The sequence below is a fragment of the Triturus cristatus genome, chromosome 2_1, assembly GCF_964204655.1.
Source record: "Triturus cristatus chromosome 2_1, aTriCri1.1, whole genome shotgun sequence".
NCBI lineage: Eukaryota > Metazoa > Chordata > Amphibia > Caudata > Salamandridae > Triturus > Triturus cristatus.
Genome location: NC_140581.1, coordinates 877951509 through 877972007, shown reverse-complemented (window position 1 = coordinate 877972007; position 20499 = coordinate 877951509). Strand labels below are relative to the sequence as shown.

Below are 20499 nucleotides of genomic sequence, written 5' to 3'. Positions count from 1 at the left end.
ATGTTCCCCACTCTGATGTATAATTAATACTCTGAGTCAAACCTGAAGTTGACCTGCAGAATCTCTTTTTCAATGTGTATATTATTTCCCATGTATTTTCTTGACATACGCGCCCACTCATTATATTTCACTTTCCAACCTTGACCTGATCAACTGACCTAGCTGGAATCGTGGTCTAGCAGTAGTCTAGCAAAAGAGAGATGGTTTTCATGATTCCAATGCCTATTGAAAATTTCAAATAAAACACAATCTTCACAAGTAAATAATGTTGTTTCTTTCAACTTTCTTGCATCCTCAAACTGAATGCCATCTCAAAAATATTTGCTACATTCCTTAAATCCAGCTTTAAAAACTGTCCTTAAATTAAAACCTCTGTTTATTGACTCTCCTTTTTTCTTCTCTATTTCAATTGTCCCCCTCCTTTTCTTCCATTATCATATGAAATCTATTTATTGATGTCATAACTACACTTTCACAATTGCCTTATTAGCCTTCTTGCTTTCTCAAATGTGCTTGAAAATGCGCCATTTGCCCACTCTTTCTTCAAAATATTCTCAGGGGAGAAAAACCCCAAACCCCCTTATGACTGTCAGGCCTGCTCGCTATGCTTCCTCGCCACAGTTCACTCATCCAAAACCTTTACATCCTACCACTTTCAAATGTTACCATCCATCACTGTCTTTTCTCTCTTTAGTAACCTATTTCTGGTCAACAGCAGTGATTATCTGTGAGGACAGAGAATAAGAGAGTGAATTCCAACTTTGTGCACATTTCTTTAAATTACCATTAGTTATGCAATGACAGATAAATCCCAAGTCTATAACAATGCTTCAGTGTGACACCCTTGTGACAGAGTGTAGGCAGTATAATGACAACATTTGAAAGGTGCGGGCAATACGTACACCATTATCAGAATGAAAGGCAGGATCAGTCCTGGATTCGATGCGTAGCTAAAAACTTTTCCAAACCAAGCCGGGAAGTCATTGTCCAAGGTTTCTGTAATCGCTTCAAACATTTTTTCTTTACCACTGTAAAAAAAAACAGACACATATATATTAAAGCTCATTTTGCCCATGTCCCTAAAGCCAATGGCCCAACTTTGAAGATTGACGGAGTTCGGCTGTTCTAAAGGTGTTTGCAGTGGTGGAGGAGGGAGTATTAATAAGGTTGTCTATCACAATTGTTTATGTTGAATTTACGGTGTTGTGTTAAAGTTGTGTGTTTTGCATTCTGGTGATTACTATGGTTTAGTTATGTTAATATATATGTGTGTTTGATGCTGAGCAGTTGAAGTTGTTATCAGACTTATCACAGTCCAAGGTCCTGGTATAGATAAGAGAATATTGTGGTTTTACTTGTCTGCTGGGTTTTGTGGTGTTAATTTGTGAGGTACCTTTGACCGCACAATTGAAATATAGACCTATAACTGATTTTTGTGATTGTACTAATAGTGTTCAGTTCTAGTAGAACCTATTGCGCAAAGGGGACCTGCATTAGGCAAGTTGATTTCCTCTGGTCAAGATTTCATGTGTGTGTGTGTGTGTGTGTGTGGGCGTGTGTGTGTGCGTGGGTTTGTGTTACTATCCTTGTGGGGACTTGAGTGCGATAACACACTCACGCTGTGGGGACTTGATTGCACTGTGGGGACCTGACCCCAGGTCCCCACAAGGCAATGCCTTCTAAATGATAAAGAATGACTTCAGGAACATATGTGTCGATTTTTACAACATTTAAAAAAATTGCCTTGTGGGGACCTGTGTTTCATTAAGTGTGTTTATATTTTTGCTCAGGTCTGCCCCTGTAGACAGGAGGTGGTACTGCAGTCTTAAACACACTTTGCATTTAAACACACTTTGCTCACCAGAAACACAGTCTTGCAGCAGAAAGGATAGACATTTTAAAGTAAAAGCTGCATAGCCCTATGTTTATCCAAATATTTTGCATTCACATTAAAATTTTCTCTATTTATTAATATAAAACTTTGACATGAAGCTATTGAATTTAGACTATTCAGGTCTAAAAATTGTTAGTGATTTTATATTTCAAATCCCAGATTACTTTATTATTGGCATTTGATCCTTACCTGCAATTAAAGAATGAAGGTGTAATACAATGTGATACAATATAAACTGATTTTCTTGCTTTTGGCTAGTAACCTAGGGGCATTAATGGCAACTGTTAGTTTAATGCTTATACCAAAAATGCCGAGCCTTTATATTGCTTTGCCTTTGTTTAAATATTACTATGCAACAAGGAATATGTTCTTTGAGATGATGGCTAGGTGAGTGAGAGAATAGCGTTGTTTTGTGGTAAAGGCTACATTCTCTCAGGCAGCTAACTGAACCAATGTTATGCCCACCTTGCAGTAGCCTCAAAGCACTTTGGATGAGATACATAGGGGGAGACAATTAGTGATATCGTGAACTACCGCTTTAGCAACTGAAACAGGTTTGAGGTTCTTTTTGGGCTTCCTATGTCTGCAACTCTGCAGACAAAAGTTCATAATTAACTCGAAAAAGGAATATAAGGTTAATAGAAGAGCAAGCAGGAGCACTGAATAACGAAAGGTGCACAAATAGAAAAGAGAAAGATGGAAGGACTAATGAATGAAAGGAAGGGTGGAAGCATGGATGGATGAGTGGGTGAGTAGATTGATGAGTGGGTGGGTAGCTGGATGAGTGGGTGAAAGGATGAGAAAAAGGATCTGTGGATGGACAGGATGGCAGAATAAAAGGTTGGGTGGCTGAATGGATGGATGGGTGAGTAAATGAATAGGTGAAAGAATAGCAGAGTAAATGGGTTGGATGGATGGATAGTTTGATGGACAGGTAAACAATGGGAAAGTAAAGGGACGGAAGGGTGTGTTAAAAGATGACGGAATGGATGGCAGAGTAGCTGGATGTGTGAATGGATGAAGGATGGCAGAATTGAGGGGTGGATGGCAGACTGTATTAATGGCAGAGTGAATGGATGGATTATAATGGATTGATGGCAGAGTGGACGGATGGATGTAGATTAAATGATGGATTAAAGAATGAATGGATGACTGAATGCAAAGTTGAAATGGTGGATATCAGTGGGTGAATGGAAGGGTGAAAATGTGATATAAATGAATTGGTTGAATGGAAAAGTGCAGTTCATGCACACTGTTGTTTCCTGCACATTACTTTGTGTCTAAACACATTTAATGCATGCATTGGATTCATGCACATACTGCCTTTATGCACATGTTCGCTGATGCACACACTGCTGTCTTTCGTGGGTGCGTCTGCCGTAAGCGCACTTTTTTTATAGGCCACCGTTTTCTTGCACAAATGTCGTTTATGTACACTTTGTTCAGGCACACAATTGTTTCATGAGAGCACTGTTTTGTGCTCACTCTGTTCATGCACAAGCACTTCATAATAACAAACGATTTTCTTTGTCAGTGACAGTTTTGGAACAAGCACAACTTTCATTTACAAGCTGTTTTCATATTTATACTCCTGTCGTACACTCACCGGGAGCTGTACTTAAAAAGTACTGGAAACCCAGGGAAAATAAACATGGATCCCATCATAAAAATCTGCTATATGTATTTAGAAAAGCCTTTGCGTGGCCTGCGTCGATTGATATATCAGAAATGAAAGCATTATTAACAATGGTTTCAACAGCTTCAGCAGATGTGCTTCTACGGAGCTGTTGTGTGTACACGCTGAGTTTACTCCTGAATGCAGAATATTTTATGAACACATGCCTTTAAACTTTACATCTGGGACAGAAATCTACTTTCTCGTACAAACGCACTGAGCAAACTGGAATTATAGGAGTGAGAATGCAAAAAGAAAGGAGCTAATGAGAGGAAGTCCCCGAGGCTCAAAAAATGCGCGCGTCCTAAAAGAAAGGCACAAAACAAGTATCCTCGCTTCTAGTGTCAAAAGACAGGTATTGTAAGCAAAGACGGACAGCTTGAGGAATCTCACTGCTGGGGTAGGCTCTCAGCTCAGCTCTGCAAACATTGGGGGCGTGGGCTGAAAGAGGCCCGACGAGCCGGCAAAGTCAATGTCTTTGTCATGCAGCGCTGAAGGAAGCTCCCCTTCACACCTCTTTCCCAGCCAAGAGCATGACAATAGAGGCTCTCTTGCGCTGCAGGGTCCACACCCAGCACACCTTCAGGGGGGAAGGGCTGCCAAGGAGAACGGCCAGTGAAGGGGCTCTTCCTGAAGGAGGACGGAAAAAATCTGCAAAGGCAAAGGACATGTTGCCAACGCCAATGACTCATTCCCTGTATACTATCCTGTAAAGAGTAAAAAGGTGAACGGAACTCACATTCTCTGACCTTTAAATATTGGCATTTTTGCACCTTTAAGCGCTGGCTGGAAATTCATTCTGAAATAACCCATCATAGTCCACTATATGCCAAAATTAAGTAAACTGTTAAGTGTTTGTAACTGGAGAAACCCAATATTTCTAATTTCAAATCTATAAATAGTTTTCTGTGCTTGTGCTTTAGAGAGGGAGTACTTTGAAAATCACAGACAGTGAAATGCTTTGTATTTGCTTGTGTGTTTTCCCTTATTTGAATTGAATAGGGAAAATGTCGGACTTTGCAAATTTTCAATTATAAGCTGCGTGGCTTCTTGACACTAAGGTCTCATAAGCCTCTCCTTGATGTTAGCACATAAACACTGCAGTCTTAAAGAATAATTCATCAAATTCGACTTTTAGCCTTTTTATTCTGGAACTTTTTTTATTATTATATATGGGAACAAAAAGTCACAGGATGCATGAAAAATATAAAAAGGCCCGATATTCATGGTGACCAAATTTTGAAAATCAAAAACCCTAGTATTCCCCCAACATAGACGTAGAAATATAATTGTGCATGGACCCAGGGCCACTGCACACCTTACATACCTTAAATGCCAGCATTCTCCAACACTGTCCACGTTACAGGAAGAGAAATTCAGTGCAACCTTTACACAGTATAATCTGTGTTAACTACATTTCTTTTGGTTCTAGCTAACTCTGCACTAGAACACATGAACCTGCTTTCCTCTGTGTCCAGCTGCCCTTTTCTTAAAACCGGACACATGCTAAATCTGTTGAAGTTTTCAGGGTACAGATGGTGAAAAAAGAAGAAGACAGACTCAGCAAATCCATGCTCCCTAGTAACCATATCAATATGGGATATCATTATCTGCGAAATAAGCATGCTCGCTTGGCTAATTAATTGACTCTCAGCTTAGAAGTTTAGTAAGCATGGCAAATGTAAAGCTACGTTTGGTAAAATTAGCTTTTTGTGACTGGGAATGAGCTCAAATTAATTCCTGAAGTTCTCGCTGGTTAGGTTGGCATATCCAGTCCAGTACACTCCATTCAGGGGCGCTGGAATTCTGCAGCAGGGGGGCCCCAAATTATGTGACAGGTTTGACTAAATTATGTGTCAAGAAAAGACAAGTTATGCAGCATAATGCAGCACATTTTGTGATAGTATTACCTCATTTTTTTGTCATTTTTACACATTAACACTAATTGGGCAAAGGTTTCACGTCATTAGTATCTGTCTGACACCCAAATACAGCAATATGCAACAAAAAGGTGATCACTCAACCTTTGCGAAGGGCCTTTCACTGCGCAGCAACACTTGTCGCTGTGTTTTACAAACTTTTTATTCATTTGCGCTAGCAATCATTTTTGTGTTAAAATCTGCAGATTATGGAGCAGATGATAGATTATGTAGGAAAGGGGGCAAATCCATACTTATGCAGAAAACACCATGACTTCAAATTTGCATAATTCTAGTGACCCTGACTATAATGCATAAGTGACTAGTATTTGCACTCCCGCTGATCTAAGAACCTATTACACATTTTCAAAAAGTGTTTAACTGAATTTTGTTTTCGGTGTGCACAGACAGGAGAAGGCCACATTTCTGCAGTCTGACCTTTGCTCTATGAAGGAATATAGCTGGCTGCCTGGTCCTCCTTTTGTACAAAGCAAATACAAGGACATGATGGCCGGAGCGCTGAAACTTTTCAGTTTCTCACCCCAAGTCACAGATCTGGGTTGAATCCATCATTGTTCTTTAGTTCACTTCACCATCCCAGATCAGACCCAGCTTTATGCAAATCAGTCTTGGCCCTGTGCCTCATGGGAATAATTTATCCCTAACTGCCAGGCCAGGTCTTCCCTGGACCGTAAACAAGCATCCTGGTAACACCCCTCATCAGCCAGGCTAGTTTGAATCCAGGGGCAAAGTGAGCAAGGGGCCCATGTCTGGGCATACCCTTCCAATTTAGGGCAAACATAGAAAACACAAGGAGATGATGGCGGGAGTGCTGAAACTTTTCAGACACTCACCACCAATCACAGATCTGAGTTAAATCCATCATCGTCTCTAGCCTCCACCCCAGTTCAGACCCAGCCATATGCGAATCAGTCTTGACCCTGTTCCTCATGAGAACAGTCCAGCCCGAAGTGCCGAACCAGGTCTTCCCTAGACCGGAAACAAGCAGCCTGGGATCGGTTTTGAGGCAACACCCCCTCATCAGCCAGGCTAGCTTGAATCCAGTGGCAAAGTGAGCGAGGGACCCACGTCTGGGCATACCCTGCCAACTTAGGGCGAACAAAGCAAACACAAGGAGATGCTGGGCAGAGCCCTGACATTTTTCAGATACTCACCCCAGTCACAGATCTGGGTTGAAGCCATCATCGTTCTTTAGCTCACTTCAACACCCTAGTTCAGACGCAGGCATATGCAAATCAGTCTTGACCCTGTTCCTCATTGGAACAGTCCTGCCAAGCCAGGTGTTCCCCAGACCGGAAACAAGCATCCTAGCACTGGTTTAAGGGTAACACCCCAAATCAGCCAGGCTAGCTTGAATCCAGTGGCAAAGTGAGCAAGAGACCCACGCCTGGGCATACCCTGCCAACGTAGGGCGAACAAAGCAAACACAAGGGGATGATGGACGGAGCGCTGAAACGTTTCTGACACTCACCCCCCCAGTTGCAGTTGCAGCAGTGCCAGGACTGCCATGGCACTGCTGCAACTGCCAGGGATCAGAGATCCGTGGTAGTGGCGTGCCATCTGAGGCCGCAATAGCTTGGTGGAGTCCTGCACCGCCAAGCATATTAGGACTTTCCTCCCCATCAGCGGTTGTACCCCCGTGTGCTTGCACCCCAGTTCCTGCACGGCTTAGACTCTGCACTTTCGAACTGCCTTTGGTGCTCCCAGTGTAGTGCTCATTTCCAAAGGCACTGCCATGGGACCGCCAAAGAAACTCCCGCCAGACGCAGGAAAACTCGCAATCTGGTGGGCGGTGTTCGTGTGGCGTTGGCAGTGTGGGAGCAGGGCAGGGGTGTGGGAGCCCTGCTCCCACACTGTCACAGTTCGTAATCGGGCCCTTGGTGGTTGCCGACCACGAGATTTATCAAATTGCAAGGTTTGCAACCACTACATGGCTTTGTACATCAAGCCATTAGTTTGAAAGAAGTGTTTTGGCATAATTCCAACTATAGGTGCAATTTTAAAAAGATATGAAGGAAGGTGAAAAAAAAGACTATGCAGGTTAGGTCTTGTTACATTGATCTATGAAGTGTATGTTGAGCATACAAATCAATACAAAAGAGCTAAATGTGAACAAATGAGGGGTACTTGAAGACTGAAATTATAGCACAAAGTGTTAGCCTTACTGCAGCAAAAATAAGGAACAAATAAATGTGGAATGACAACAATATCCTTTTAGATGCATCTCACCCCATCTTGTCTCATCATTTGTAAGTTGGATATGGCATTGCAGTGGTTAGTAGAAAAAGATGGGTCGGGCTGACAATAAATAGGGGTAGGATACAATTGTGCATTGATCATGCCTGCATTATTTTGATAGAATGCAGTAAATTGTCAGGAGTCCATTTCGGAAATATGCATTTGCATAAGCTAATATGTTGTCATGGGCAGAACTGCCACCATCATATGCCATATACAGTCTTATAGTCCCAGGAAGAGTCTGGCAGGCTTTAGTGGTGCTATCATCTGCTTCATGCCCAGGTGATTAATGGGCCAGAATGGTACCCTGAGCGATCACCAGTGTCTGATATTAATTCAGGCATTCAATCCACCACCTTGCTGTTTTTTGTAGTTGACACCCCAAGTATGACAGGTTTGCCCAGACATGGATCTTATGCTCACTGCACCATGAGACTACTGAAATAGGCTGACACCAGTGTAGGGGTCACTTGTGTTCCATTCTGGAGAGGACCCTGCCTGGCAGTTTGGAATATACTATTCCCATGTGGAGCAGGGTCAGAACTGATTTGGATAAGGGGGGGGGGGGTCTCTGTCTAGAAAGGTATTGTGAGTAAAAACAATGGACTAGAATACAGCCCAGTGTTATTACCAGTGCTTGTGATCAATTCAGGTATTCCAATCAGCACCAAGTTGTATTTTCTAGTCTGTGCCCTGGTCTAGCACATTTTCAAATATGCAGCATCTCAAACTGAGGAAGGAACAGCTTCAAATGTAGTTTTTTTTTTTTTTAAACTTATTTTTATTGCCATTTTCATATTTCATACATTGTACATCATTCATATTCTTCAAGTGGTCGTATCCGATCATACATCCTGTAATGGTACTTAACAACTGTACTGATTGATGATTCGTCACCAGGAAGCATAAACAATGCATACAGATATCGTAACGTTCATATCCTGCGATCTCGGGTTCCACATATGGCAAAGGAACTGGGGTTTAACATAGGCATAAACTAGGGAATGGATATGGAAGAATATGTCCAATTACACCAGTGAGGGAATGTAGCGTCGTGAAGGTGAGGCACCTCTGATACTTATGTTTGCCTATCCTAGTCGGTGCGACCGAGAATCGTAATAGTGTGCCTGAAGCTAGGGCTTGTCAAGAGCTCGCGTGGTTGGGAGTCTACGGAATCAGGTGGGCAGGGCCTGTAACTGTGTACTCTGGATTAGTTGTGTAGATGCGTCGTCTGGTGGGTCCGCCCCCGGGGAGAGTTGCCCAAACTGGTACAATAGCATGGCCCATTCCATTGATATAGGATGCTTGCGGGTCCCTTTCACCTCCTCCTCCCGTAGTGTCTCCTCCTCCGCCGCCGCCCACTTGTGCGTAGCTCCCACCCACGCCGCCACCGGAGGACCGGTGGGGGAACGCCAATGCATGGCTATGCTGCGTTTGGCCAGGAGCACCGCTAAGGAGAGGAAGCGAGTCTGCACCTTGTGCTGCTTACTTACGCGAAAGATGCCTATGGCACTGGCCTCCCAAGTGTTCATGCAAGTTAGCCCAGTGAGGGTACCCAAAGCAGTGTGAATGTGGTGCCAGAAGATTTGAATGACGGAGCAGCTCCAAAACATATGCCGGAAGTCTGCATTTTGCTCATGACATCTGGGGCATAGGGGAACAGCTTCAAATGTATAGATGCAATCTTGCAATCTCTTTTGAACCTCCTTGTACTTTGTATTTTTTCATGATTTTATCTGCTGCTCTAACCACTTCTTCTTCTTAACCTGATGCCATGAATTATAGCAGAGTTAATTGGCCAGGACGGCATTCCTTTCCAATCCTCCATACTCTTTCTAGTATGTCCAGCAGGCAAAATGTCATTCCAATGGGCCACAGGATGACATTGATCTCAGTCAGTGGCTTGATTCCTAGCTGGTTAGTACTGTTTCTTCTTCTACTACTCTGTAGGCCATTGGAAAAAGGATGTTTCTAGAGTCTGGGGGATTATTTGAATTATAAGAAACCAAGTAAGCAATGGGGTCTGAGGGAACACACCACCAACCTGGACAAGTCCCCCTACTAACAATATATATACGCAGAGGTCCAGGGGTATGGGGAAGCAAACAACTAAAGAAACAAAACAGACAGATAATGCAGTGAAGCTTACAGAACCTGAATGAAAATGAACTAAAGCCTAGTCATAAAGTCCTCAAAAAGAGGACGTAATCCCATCACCCACCGTGGTGGCATGCTTCATCATATGGGATCTCCTCTTAACCAAACCTGGTTTGGCTAAGGAGCTACTACTCCCAGGCTGAATCTAAGGGAGGAGCTCGCGGATGTTTTAATCTACGCTGATGGAACGAGATCTCCTAAAGATCGATGAGGCTAGCCTAAGTTAGGTGAGGCCCTATAGTGCAGTGTAAAACTAAGTGATGTAAAATTGACTACAGGAACAGAAAAAACTTTCATTGAGAATATCCCTGTGCCAATGTTAAAAGCAGAGTAGTAGCGCAGTCTGACCAAATTAACGAGCGCGCTTACAATAAACCAGGAAAAGGTCTACATGTTTCAGCCAAACATGATCAGAAAATTGTGATCAAGGCTTTCTTCGGGAACAAACAACAAAACTACTGCAACTGCGAACTAGTGCATAAAGCACTAGCATGAACTAGTGTCTAGATATAGACAGATAGAACGATACAACCAACCTTGTACCACAGGATCAATTTCAAAATTTTTAAATCCTACCGGCCAAGAAGGTAAGTATCTGTATCAATGTGACAAAAAACAAAACATGAAAACAGAAATTAATGACTAGGCAATGTGCTTCAAACAAGTCTATAGCCCACACATAGCAAGCCAATCGGACAGCTAAATGTAAGTCTTACCCGTAATTAAATCGGGATTATATTATCGCTTTAGTTTCCTGACCGCTGTTGTTTGGAATTTGTTAGTATCCCACTACGATATCTTGAGGGGTGCTTTATTGACTGTCGCTTCATGTTATCTCAACATGTACCGGCAGCGTTTAAATTTGCATCGTTTGCTCCTTCTAGTTTAATGGCGGCTGCCTCCTACTTGACATTGAGCATTAGTTTCAATAGTATAAAAAAAGTGATTTCCAACTTCTTACATCAAATGTGAGTGAGGAAATTATTGCTGCGCCATGAGTAGCATGACCACAGAAGGAGAGACATATGACGCTTATAAGAACTCTGTGGTCATGGAGTCTGATTCACCTTTATCTCTTTGGAGATTATTTGGACGTCCATAGTCAGTCCTACATAGATAACAATGTCCTTCTTGCATTTTTTTAAAGCATTCATAAGCCCTGAAAAGCAAGAGTATACCCCAGAATAGCTTCTAAGGGCCCGATTGCGACTTTTGGCAAAGCAGGAGCAGGAGGTACACCACTGCCACACTCCCACTGCACCAAAGCTGTGGTCGAGCCACCTGCTAGATTAGAAGTTTCCTCCTGGCTGGGGGATGGATTTTGGCGTTCCCGCGGTGGTGCCTCTAAAAATGGGCACCGCAATGGGAATGCTCAAAACAGTTCCTTCACAGCATTGACTGAAAATTCCATGCCGTTCAGGACCTGGTGTGCAGGCACACAGGGGTGGCACATGATGTGTCCCCCTGTCTGCATCCACATTGCGTGAGGCACCTGAGGGCCCTGTAGGGTTCCCTTTGTTTTCTCTCTGCCACGGATTTCATGGGGGTCCCTTTGTTTTCTCTCTGCCACGGTTTTCATGGGGGTGGAACTACCATGAAAACCATGGCAGAGCCGAAACGCCACCAACGCACCACCACTGTACCACCACCAATTTGGCAGTCCACAGACCACCAAACTCATAATCTGGCCCCAAGTGTTCACTACAATTAATATATCCTTGAGCCAAGCGAAGAGATTATCTTGTTTTGGCGTAGACTTTATACAGTTGCTGGTGAGTCCTTGTCATGGGTAGGAAAACTTCCATTCCTCATCTTTACATTAATTCTTGTTTATTACTAACTTGTTTATGTTCTTATAATCAGCTTTATTAAAAATATTCATAATTTTACAGGTACTGTTTATGAAGTTTTTAAACAAAGGCCACACATGTGCCTGTCATGTTTGAATACTATGGTTGCCTATTTGGCCTGGTAAAGCCTTTTATAACCCTTTGCCAAAATGTGTCAGCTGGACCTTTACTTCGGTGGTGTGGATCACCTTGCTAAATCAGACCAAGTAACTTAGTCCAACAACTGTGACTCTTTCTAAGAGAGTTTTCTGTGACTTCACCTTCAAGAGGTATATGCATTCAACTTTTTTTTTCTGTGTGCTGGAAAATTGGATAGATGCAAACAGAAGCTATGTGTTTACCATGTCATTTAAAACTATGGACCTTACCTCTGGGTTTTAAACATAGCATGAAAATGTAAAATTAAAAACTTAGTTTGTTACAAAAAAACATGTTATGAATAAGCCTTTTGAGACACGTTTTTCTGTACTCCTTTTTTTCTATGCAAATTCAATGAATGAAAATCGTTATTTAATACCCTGATTCATGTCATAGAATTAGATTTAAAAAGGTAAGGTATATCATTGTAAAGTTGAACACTAAATTAAACTAGAAGCAATATTTCCTCTACACTGCATTTTCTGTGACATGTTACGTTTTATGATCCTTCAAGTGTTTATTGACATACATTTATTTTGCAACTTTTTGACTCGCCACAGAATTTGAAAGTAAGCATAAGTGGGTGAGGAATGCCCCTTTTCATAGGAGTAAGAGAAATGTCCTCCCTGTTGTCACTGCTAGCATGTGCAATATGTAGGAAATCTGTGTCTGACAGCTCGTTCTTTTCAAGTATCATTGCAGAAAGTTTTATTCTTCTAAAGAGAAGAGCTCTCCCCAATTCCTCCGTCACGTGTCCATCATATATACAGTTGTTTATCTGCGCTGAAGATGGTGCTTCAGTGGCAGCCTCATACTAAAGGGCATATTTACAAGCCCCTTTACTTCACTCATGCAAGAGCGATGCAAATTAAAAATTAGATTCATGAAGTCATGCCAGGCCATCTTGTGTGGTCCTGAGTGGCTTCTTAAATCTTGAGTAATGCAGAGCAGCGCAAATCGCTGCACCATATTACTATGCACCATGGAGACATTTCCATGGGTGTTGCATGAGTGTTCCCACGCAACATGCATTGATTTCGATGTTTTTCTAGATTTACCATAAGTGGTAGAGCCGGGAATGCACCAAAAACCTACATCTTCCCAGGTGAGGCGTAACAAGGAGAAATATTAATTCTCCTAGTTATCTCCACTTTCTACGTGTGCTGCATTCTGTAGTACACATAGAAAGTGGAAAATGCCTCAGGGAATTGTTTTAGTGATGGAAGATGCCTGCACAAAAACAATCCTCAACGCAGCACAGGCAAGGGTGCCGGCGTTGGTGCTAGGCAGCCAAAGAGTGCCAGTGCAGGGGAAAAGGCAGGAATGCCCCTATTGATATAGAACAGGTACATTCCTGTCCATTCCTTGTCACGCAGTGCAGCACAGCAAGGTGAGTTGTTGTGCTGCAGTGCATCAATTGGTCATAAATATGGCCCTAATATTTTGCAGTTCATTGACAGGCTGAAGTGCATAAAAAATATGGGAACTTCATAAAAGTGATTGTTGGGAACAACTGTCTTATGTTATGAAAGCTCAGTTTGATAATGCAATCATTGCAGATTTCTGTTTGTGTAACTACCCACAGAACAAAATTGTGGTTGGTGCACTGGTGAATAATGACATTTATAGTGCTACGAGGTCCAATCCTGTGACTGAAAACACTGAGAATAATCTAGTCATAATTTAAAAATAGTATCACAGTATAAGGTAGGCAGTCTCAAAATGTGATTTAGACCCAAAGTGATGCAAACCCAGTGCAAACTGTTGTAGTGGGATTTACTTTTCAATGTAAATCATGATTTGCATTGAAAAGCTCCCTAAAGTAACAGAAAGTAGTGTTCGGACAGAATATTGAGTTGGAAATATTGGATGGAGAAATATAAAGAAAAAAATATTGTAACACAATAATATCGTGATGCAGAAATATAGTTGTCAAGAATATAATTTTCTTTTTTAGATTAGTAATGTAGTTTTCATGAATATCATTGTTGTAAATATCGTTTTCAATAATATAGTTGTGAAAAATATTGTTTTTTAAATATCATTAGGTTATATATATAATATATAATATTTTTAAATATAGATTGTAAAGTTAAGTGATTTCTAATTTTGTTTTTAATTTTAAGAGTAATTTTAACTTCTGTAGTGGGTTGCTAGGTTTGTAGAGCTGTAAGGTAGGAAGTTATTTAAGTATAATTATGTAATTAATAATAATAATGTTATTATCAATATTTAATTAATAAAAAATTATCTAAATCATTTACCAAGTTATTTATCAGGTGTAGGTTGCTGGGTTTGTAGGGGTGCAGGGTGGGAAGTTAATTAAGTAATAATTAACAATTTATGAACACTTTATTATTATACAATTGATTATTATTTTGTAATTATATTTTGAAAGTTATTTGTGCGGGTTGGTGGGTTTGTAGGGATATAGGGTGGAAAGTTTATTGGTAATTAATAAAGTAATGGATAATTATTAATTAAGAACAGATTGATTAATGATTACATATTAATGTATTCATTAATATTTAATTAGCAATTGATTATGGCGGTCCCGCCTTTTCAAGTTAGGATGCGCCCGCCACACTGGCGGAAACATCCTGCATTTTTTACATTGCGGCGGGCAGTGTTGTAAGCAGCACCCACCGCAATGTAAAAAATGCATGTTGTGAATTTGCATGCACAACGTGACAGGCACCGCACGATGCCTGCCATCTTGTGCATGCAATTGCAGGGGGGTAGGTACCCCCCCATGTGCCATATGGGCCCCAACACCCAGGGGGCCCGCAAAAGCAGAAACCGCATGATCTCCGCCATCATCATAATATGGATGGCAGTGTCTTGCAGACACCGCCACCATGTTATGCCCCTTTTTCGCCCGGTCGACGAGTCAACCGGCGGACGGTCTTTCCGTCCGCCGCAGACCCCTCAGCCATACTAATATGGCAGGGGCTCTTTCTGGTATGGATGGAGGGCGGTTCGCCCCCGCCGGGCCAGCGGTGGCTACCACCGGCCTGGCGGGGGGGATCCGCCCGCCATCCTAAGGGGCCCCTAAGTGTTGGCTGCTACGTTTGTGGGGTATAGTGTGGTAAGTTACTTAAGTAACAAATAATGGCCGAATTGTTTTTATTGGTAATTAATTAATAAATTGGTTAATAATTATGCCAATTGTGTAATTGTTTTTTTTCTATTTATTAAATTATTAAGTTTGTGTTTCATGTATGTTATGTGGTTGAAGTGAACTACTAACCCTACTGTTGCATAGACTGGAGTGGGAATAGTACATTTTACCTCTCTGTGGCCCAATGCTTTCCCTACTGTTGCACAGACTAAAGTGGGCCAAGTAAATTTTAACCCTCCTGAGTCCAACACTTTCCCTACTGTTGCACAGACTGGAGTGGGAACAGTGAATGTTACCCCTCTGACATCCAATGCTTTCCCTACTGTTGCACAGATATTCAATGAAAAAATTATATAATGATTTAAAAATTAAATATTTAAATAACACAAATTAATAAAGAAAACTAAATAATGTATCACCCTATTCCCCTAGAAACTGAACATGTTGCTAAATTAGCAATAACTAATTATACTATGCAAAATATAAATTAAAAATCAGAAATTAAATTCAAGTAAATGAAAGAACAATGAAACAATTAAAACATTACAAAATAACCATTTCAAGGTCCAGGTTCAAGATGGTTGTCATTGGGTCATTTGCATGCATGGTCAGTCGAAGGGTGTTCTTGTGGATGATGGCGATGCCTCCTCCTGGTCGGTTGTTGCAGTCCTTTCATGTGATTTTGTAGCCATCAGGGATGGTGATGGCGATGTCTCGTCCGGATCAGGGGTTGATCAAGGTTTCCGTGAAGAAGGTGATGTCGGAAGAGGCAAAGTTGAGGAGGTCCCCGATTTCTGTGGCGTGTTTGTGGAGGGATCGCACATTGAAGAGGATGCAGTTGAGTCGGTCGAGTGTGCTTTTGGTCGGTTGGGCGGCAAGAGGATCTGGCATGTTGGCATGGGTGAGGCAGCAGTTCAGGCAGGAGAAGGGTCCTTGGGTCTTCTTCGGTAATGCGAGGTGGCAGGCAGTATCGCGTTCTCAGTTCTAGGTGAGGAGGGTGCTGGCGTCATAGCGGTGGAAGGTCCGAGAACCAGGATACCAGGCACTGGGCATGGTCCAGGCACAGACCGGTGCAGACAGACCTATCTTTGGCGTGTCAACGGCTGCCATTCAGTTGTGCTGGGGTCTGAACACCTGGGTGGGAGGAAATGCGGGAAGGGTCACTGGAGGTGGCGGGCCATGGGGATCACCGCCAGGGACGAGTGTGGCAAACAAACGGAAGAAAAAGGTAAAAAAGGAAAAAGCTTAATAAAGGCTCCGAGGCAGAAATCAGAAAAGAGGGGCAGAGGGACACCCCAGCAGCAGAGCAGCGACGCTTACCACTAGACCACCAGATATGAGGCGAAGGCAGGGGCTGCGGGTGGACTTGGGCCTCGATCAAGGGTCAGCAGCAGCAACAGGGGCAGCAGCAGCTACCAGGTGGAGCTTCGCTGTGAAGGGAACAAGTCCTCTATAAAGCCAGTGTTTGCTACTTCCACTCCAATCTAAGTAACAGTAGGGAAAGTGTTGGACTTCAGAGGGGTTCAAATGGCCATTTCCACTCCTGTCTAAACAACAGTAGGGAAGGTGTTGAACCTCTCAGGGGGTAAATTTACTATTCCCATTCCACCCTAAGCAAAAGGAGGGAAAATGCTGAATTTTGGTTTACTATTCCCACTGCAATGTAAACAACAGCTGGAAAAGTGTCGGACTTCAGAGAGATTAGATTTGCTATTCCCACCCCAATATATACAAAACAGAAGGAAAAGTATGGGACTGAAAAGGTGTTATATTTTACTATTCTCACTCCATCCTAAGCAACAGTAGGGAAAGTGTTGGACTTTGTAAGGGTTATATTAACTATCCCCACCATAATTAAGCAATAATAAGGAAATTGAATGGACTAGATTTAATGTTCCCACTCCAATTTAAGCAACAGTAGAGAAAGTGTTGGACTTCAAAAAGGTTATATCATTCCATTACAGTCATTTTAAAAAAAACTTAAATACCTAAAAACCATAGTTAAACTTGAAAGTACATATTGCATAAATGTAAATAAAATGCACAATTTATTATAAATATACTAAATAAACGTATCATTAAATGAAATATTTAAATAAACATACGTAAAATTCACTTCTCTCGCTACTACTGAAAAAACCACAAACACCAAGAAGATAAATTAAAATATAAATACAATAATAACATTTAAATAAATGAAACATATAATAATAATAAATATAATATACACTTGCTGATATATATTACTAATCATTTCTTGCATAGTCTAAATAAAACTATTTTTTCATTTTAAATATTCAATGAAAAAATTATGATTTATAAATTAAATATTTAAATGACAAAAAATGTATAAAGAAAACTATTCTCATTTAAATAGTTTCTCACCCTAGTCCCCTACAAACTGAACATGTTGCTAAATTAGGTATAACTAATTATACAATACAAAATATAAATTAAAAATCGGAATTGAAACCCAAATAAATGAAAGAACAATTAAACAATTAAAACATTGCATACTAATCATTTATATATTGATTTTACCTTACATTATTTAACATTAAAAAACAATTAGTTAAAATGTAATTAACCTCCCACCATATTCCCCGAAAAACCCAATATCCCACTACTAAATTATAAACTATCTAAAATAGGTATTTGTAGATTACACATTCACTCTTATGCATTTTAGCACTAACAGATGTTTATTGCCACCCAACGGTACTCATTTTATCGACCTCAGATGGTTGAAAGGCTGAGTAGACCCGCTGGGATTTGAACCTATGGCCGTGAGATTGAATACAGGGCTCTGCAGTGGACACATTAGTCCACTGAGCCACCAGACCCATCTAATCGCCTTTTAAAAATTCAATTACACATTTAAAATTGCAAACTATATTTAAAAAAAGACAATTTTACTAGTATTATAAGTATATATATCTTTAATACAAAACAATGTGTATTACAAGTAGACTAAAGTCTCAATATTAATTACAACAATTTTCTTAATTACCATATTGTATACAATAAAACTTGCATTCTTAATTTTGATATTCTGTTCCACTATATTTTTGCAGCTGTGATATTTTAACATTTATGTCACATGATATTTTGGAATCAATATTTGTTTCATTCACCATATTTAACATGTGCCCCTTTTGAAAATGTCCCTTTTCTCATGTAAAGTGTAATTACAGAACTATTAGTAATTTTCTCTACTCCAGCACAAAGGGACCACAAATCTAATTGCAAAATGAGGAGCTTATTTATGAGCCCCTTGTTTCACTTTTGCCCCACTTTTACGTTAATTTTTCTGAGGGTGCAGCAGCATAAAATATGTGCCATGTTGCACCATATTTACAAAGTGACGCATCTAAGCAGATGCGTCACTTTATAAAGCCCTGCGCCACATTATACATGCGTCGGGTATAATGTATGTAGGGTGGGTGTTCCCCCGCAAAAAGCCTAGTAGAAGTGGCACAGGGAACTCTATCAGATTTCACTGTGCCACTTCTAGGACGCTACTGTGTCACAACCTTAAGCCTGCCTCACAGCAGGCATAAAGGTGATGCAGTGCAATGGGAATAGACTTTCCCCCATTCATTGCTATTCCTGAACAAAGGATTCACCGGCTCCTTTTATGAAGCCTAGTTTTATACCCCACACACACGGAAGTACAACATTTGGGCTTACTACTCAAAAACAATTTTGTTAACAGTGTGAAAGATTCCACATTCTGAGGTTCCTATTTCCATGAAAAAGACAGCTGTATGTCACCCAAAGGGACTTTCCCTATTCTTACATTATGAGCATACCAGCTCAGTTCAGGAATACAATTTGTAAGACTATTGTATATGATTTGCCCTTCAAATAGCACAACCATCAAAGCTGAGAAAGTCTCTTGTAGCTGACATGGGCACTTTTGAGAATGTTAAGCTATGTTTAAGAATGTCTATTTTACACTCGAAATATAAAAGGCTGAACAAATAGATGTTTCAACTTTGTGAACGTTTCCCATCATTTCACCTATGCACATTTTCACCATGCACCTATCCACACCAGTGTCAAAGCATGGCTCATTTAATCAACGCATAAGCAAAGACTGGATTCTAATCCTACTAAAACTTCACAACATGACAGGTTTTAAAACAGTTATCTGTCAGCAAATACATGATGTTACCAAATGCTTCTCTCACAGTGGTTCCCAAATGCACACAGACTCACAGTGTGATTCTAGACAAACAACACTATCCCTAGCAGATTACCAAAACTCATTCACTACAGTGGAAGTGGTAAGCGAACTGCACACAATCTACATATTTCACGACTGCACTTTACTGTCAATGCCTGACTCATTTAATCAACGCATAAGCAATGACTGGCTTCTAATGCTACTAAAACTTGACAACATGACAGGTTTTAAATTCGTTATCTGTCAGCAAATACACAATGTTACCAAATGCTTCTCTCACAGTGGTTCCCAAATGCACACAGACTCAGTGTGATTCTAGACAACAACCACTATACCTAGGAGTTTACCAAAAATCATTCACTACTGTGGAAGTGATAAGGGAACTGCACCCAATCTTCATATTTCAGGACTGCACTTTTGTGTCAAAGCCTGACTCATTTAATCAAAGCATAAGCAAAGACTGGCTTCTAATGCTACTAAAACTTGACAACATGACCGGTTTTAAAACAGTTATCTGTCAACAAATACACGATGTTACCAAATGCTTCTCTCACAATCCTTACCCAAATGCACACAGACTCACAGTGTGATTTTAGACAATCAACACTATCCTGGGAGTTTACCAAAACTCATTCACTAGTCTAGAAGAGTTAATGGTACTGAACACAATCTACATATTTAAGTACAGGACATCAGTTTCAAAGCATGACTCATTTAATCAACGCATAAGCAACGATTGGATTCTAATGCTACTAAAACTTCACAACATGACCGGTTTTAAAAAAGTTATCTGTCAGCAAATACATGATATCACCAAATGCTTCTCTCACACTGATCCCAAATACACACTAACTCACACTGTGATTCTAGACAAACACCACTATCCCTAGGAGTTTACCAAAACTCATTCACTACAGTGCAAGTGGTAAGGGAACTGCACACAATCTACATATTTCAGGACTGCACTTTTCTGTCAAAGCCTGACTCATTTAATCAAATCATAAGCCATAACTGTCTTCTAATGCTACTAAAACTTCCCAACATGACAAGTTAAAACAGTTATCTGTCAGCAAATACACGATGTTACCAAATGCTTCTCTCACAGTGGTTCCCAAATGCACACAGACTGACTGTGTGATTCTAGACAAACAACACTATCTCTTGCACTATACCAAAACACATTTCTTCATCTAGAAGTAGTACTACATTTTAGTATAGAAACATAACATAACTCATTTCACAAATTCATAAACAATGACTGGTTTCTAATTCTTCCAAAATATAAAAACAGCACAGT

The 20499-nt window shown here is 40.8% G+C and overlaps 1 protein-coding gene across 1 annotated transcript in view; it reads right to left on the bottom strand.

The window, feature by feature from the left end:
- The window catches only part of LOC146866021 (transmembrane channel-like protein 1), a 367836-nt gene that overhangs the window by 49741 nt on the left and 297596 nt on the right, over positions 1-20499 (bottom strand). The window contains exon 16 of the mRNA XM_085640218.1: positions 903-1028. Coding sequence (XP_085496344.1) covers positions 903-1028 — 126 coding nt within the window. The remainder of the gene's footprint in view (positions 1-902; positions 1029-20499) is intronic.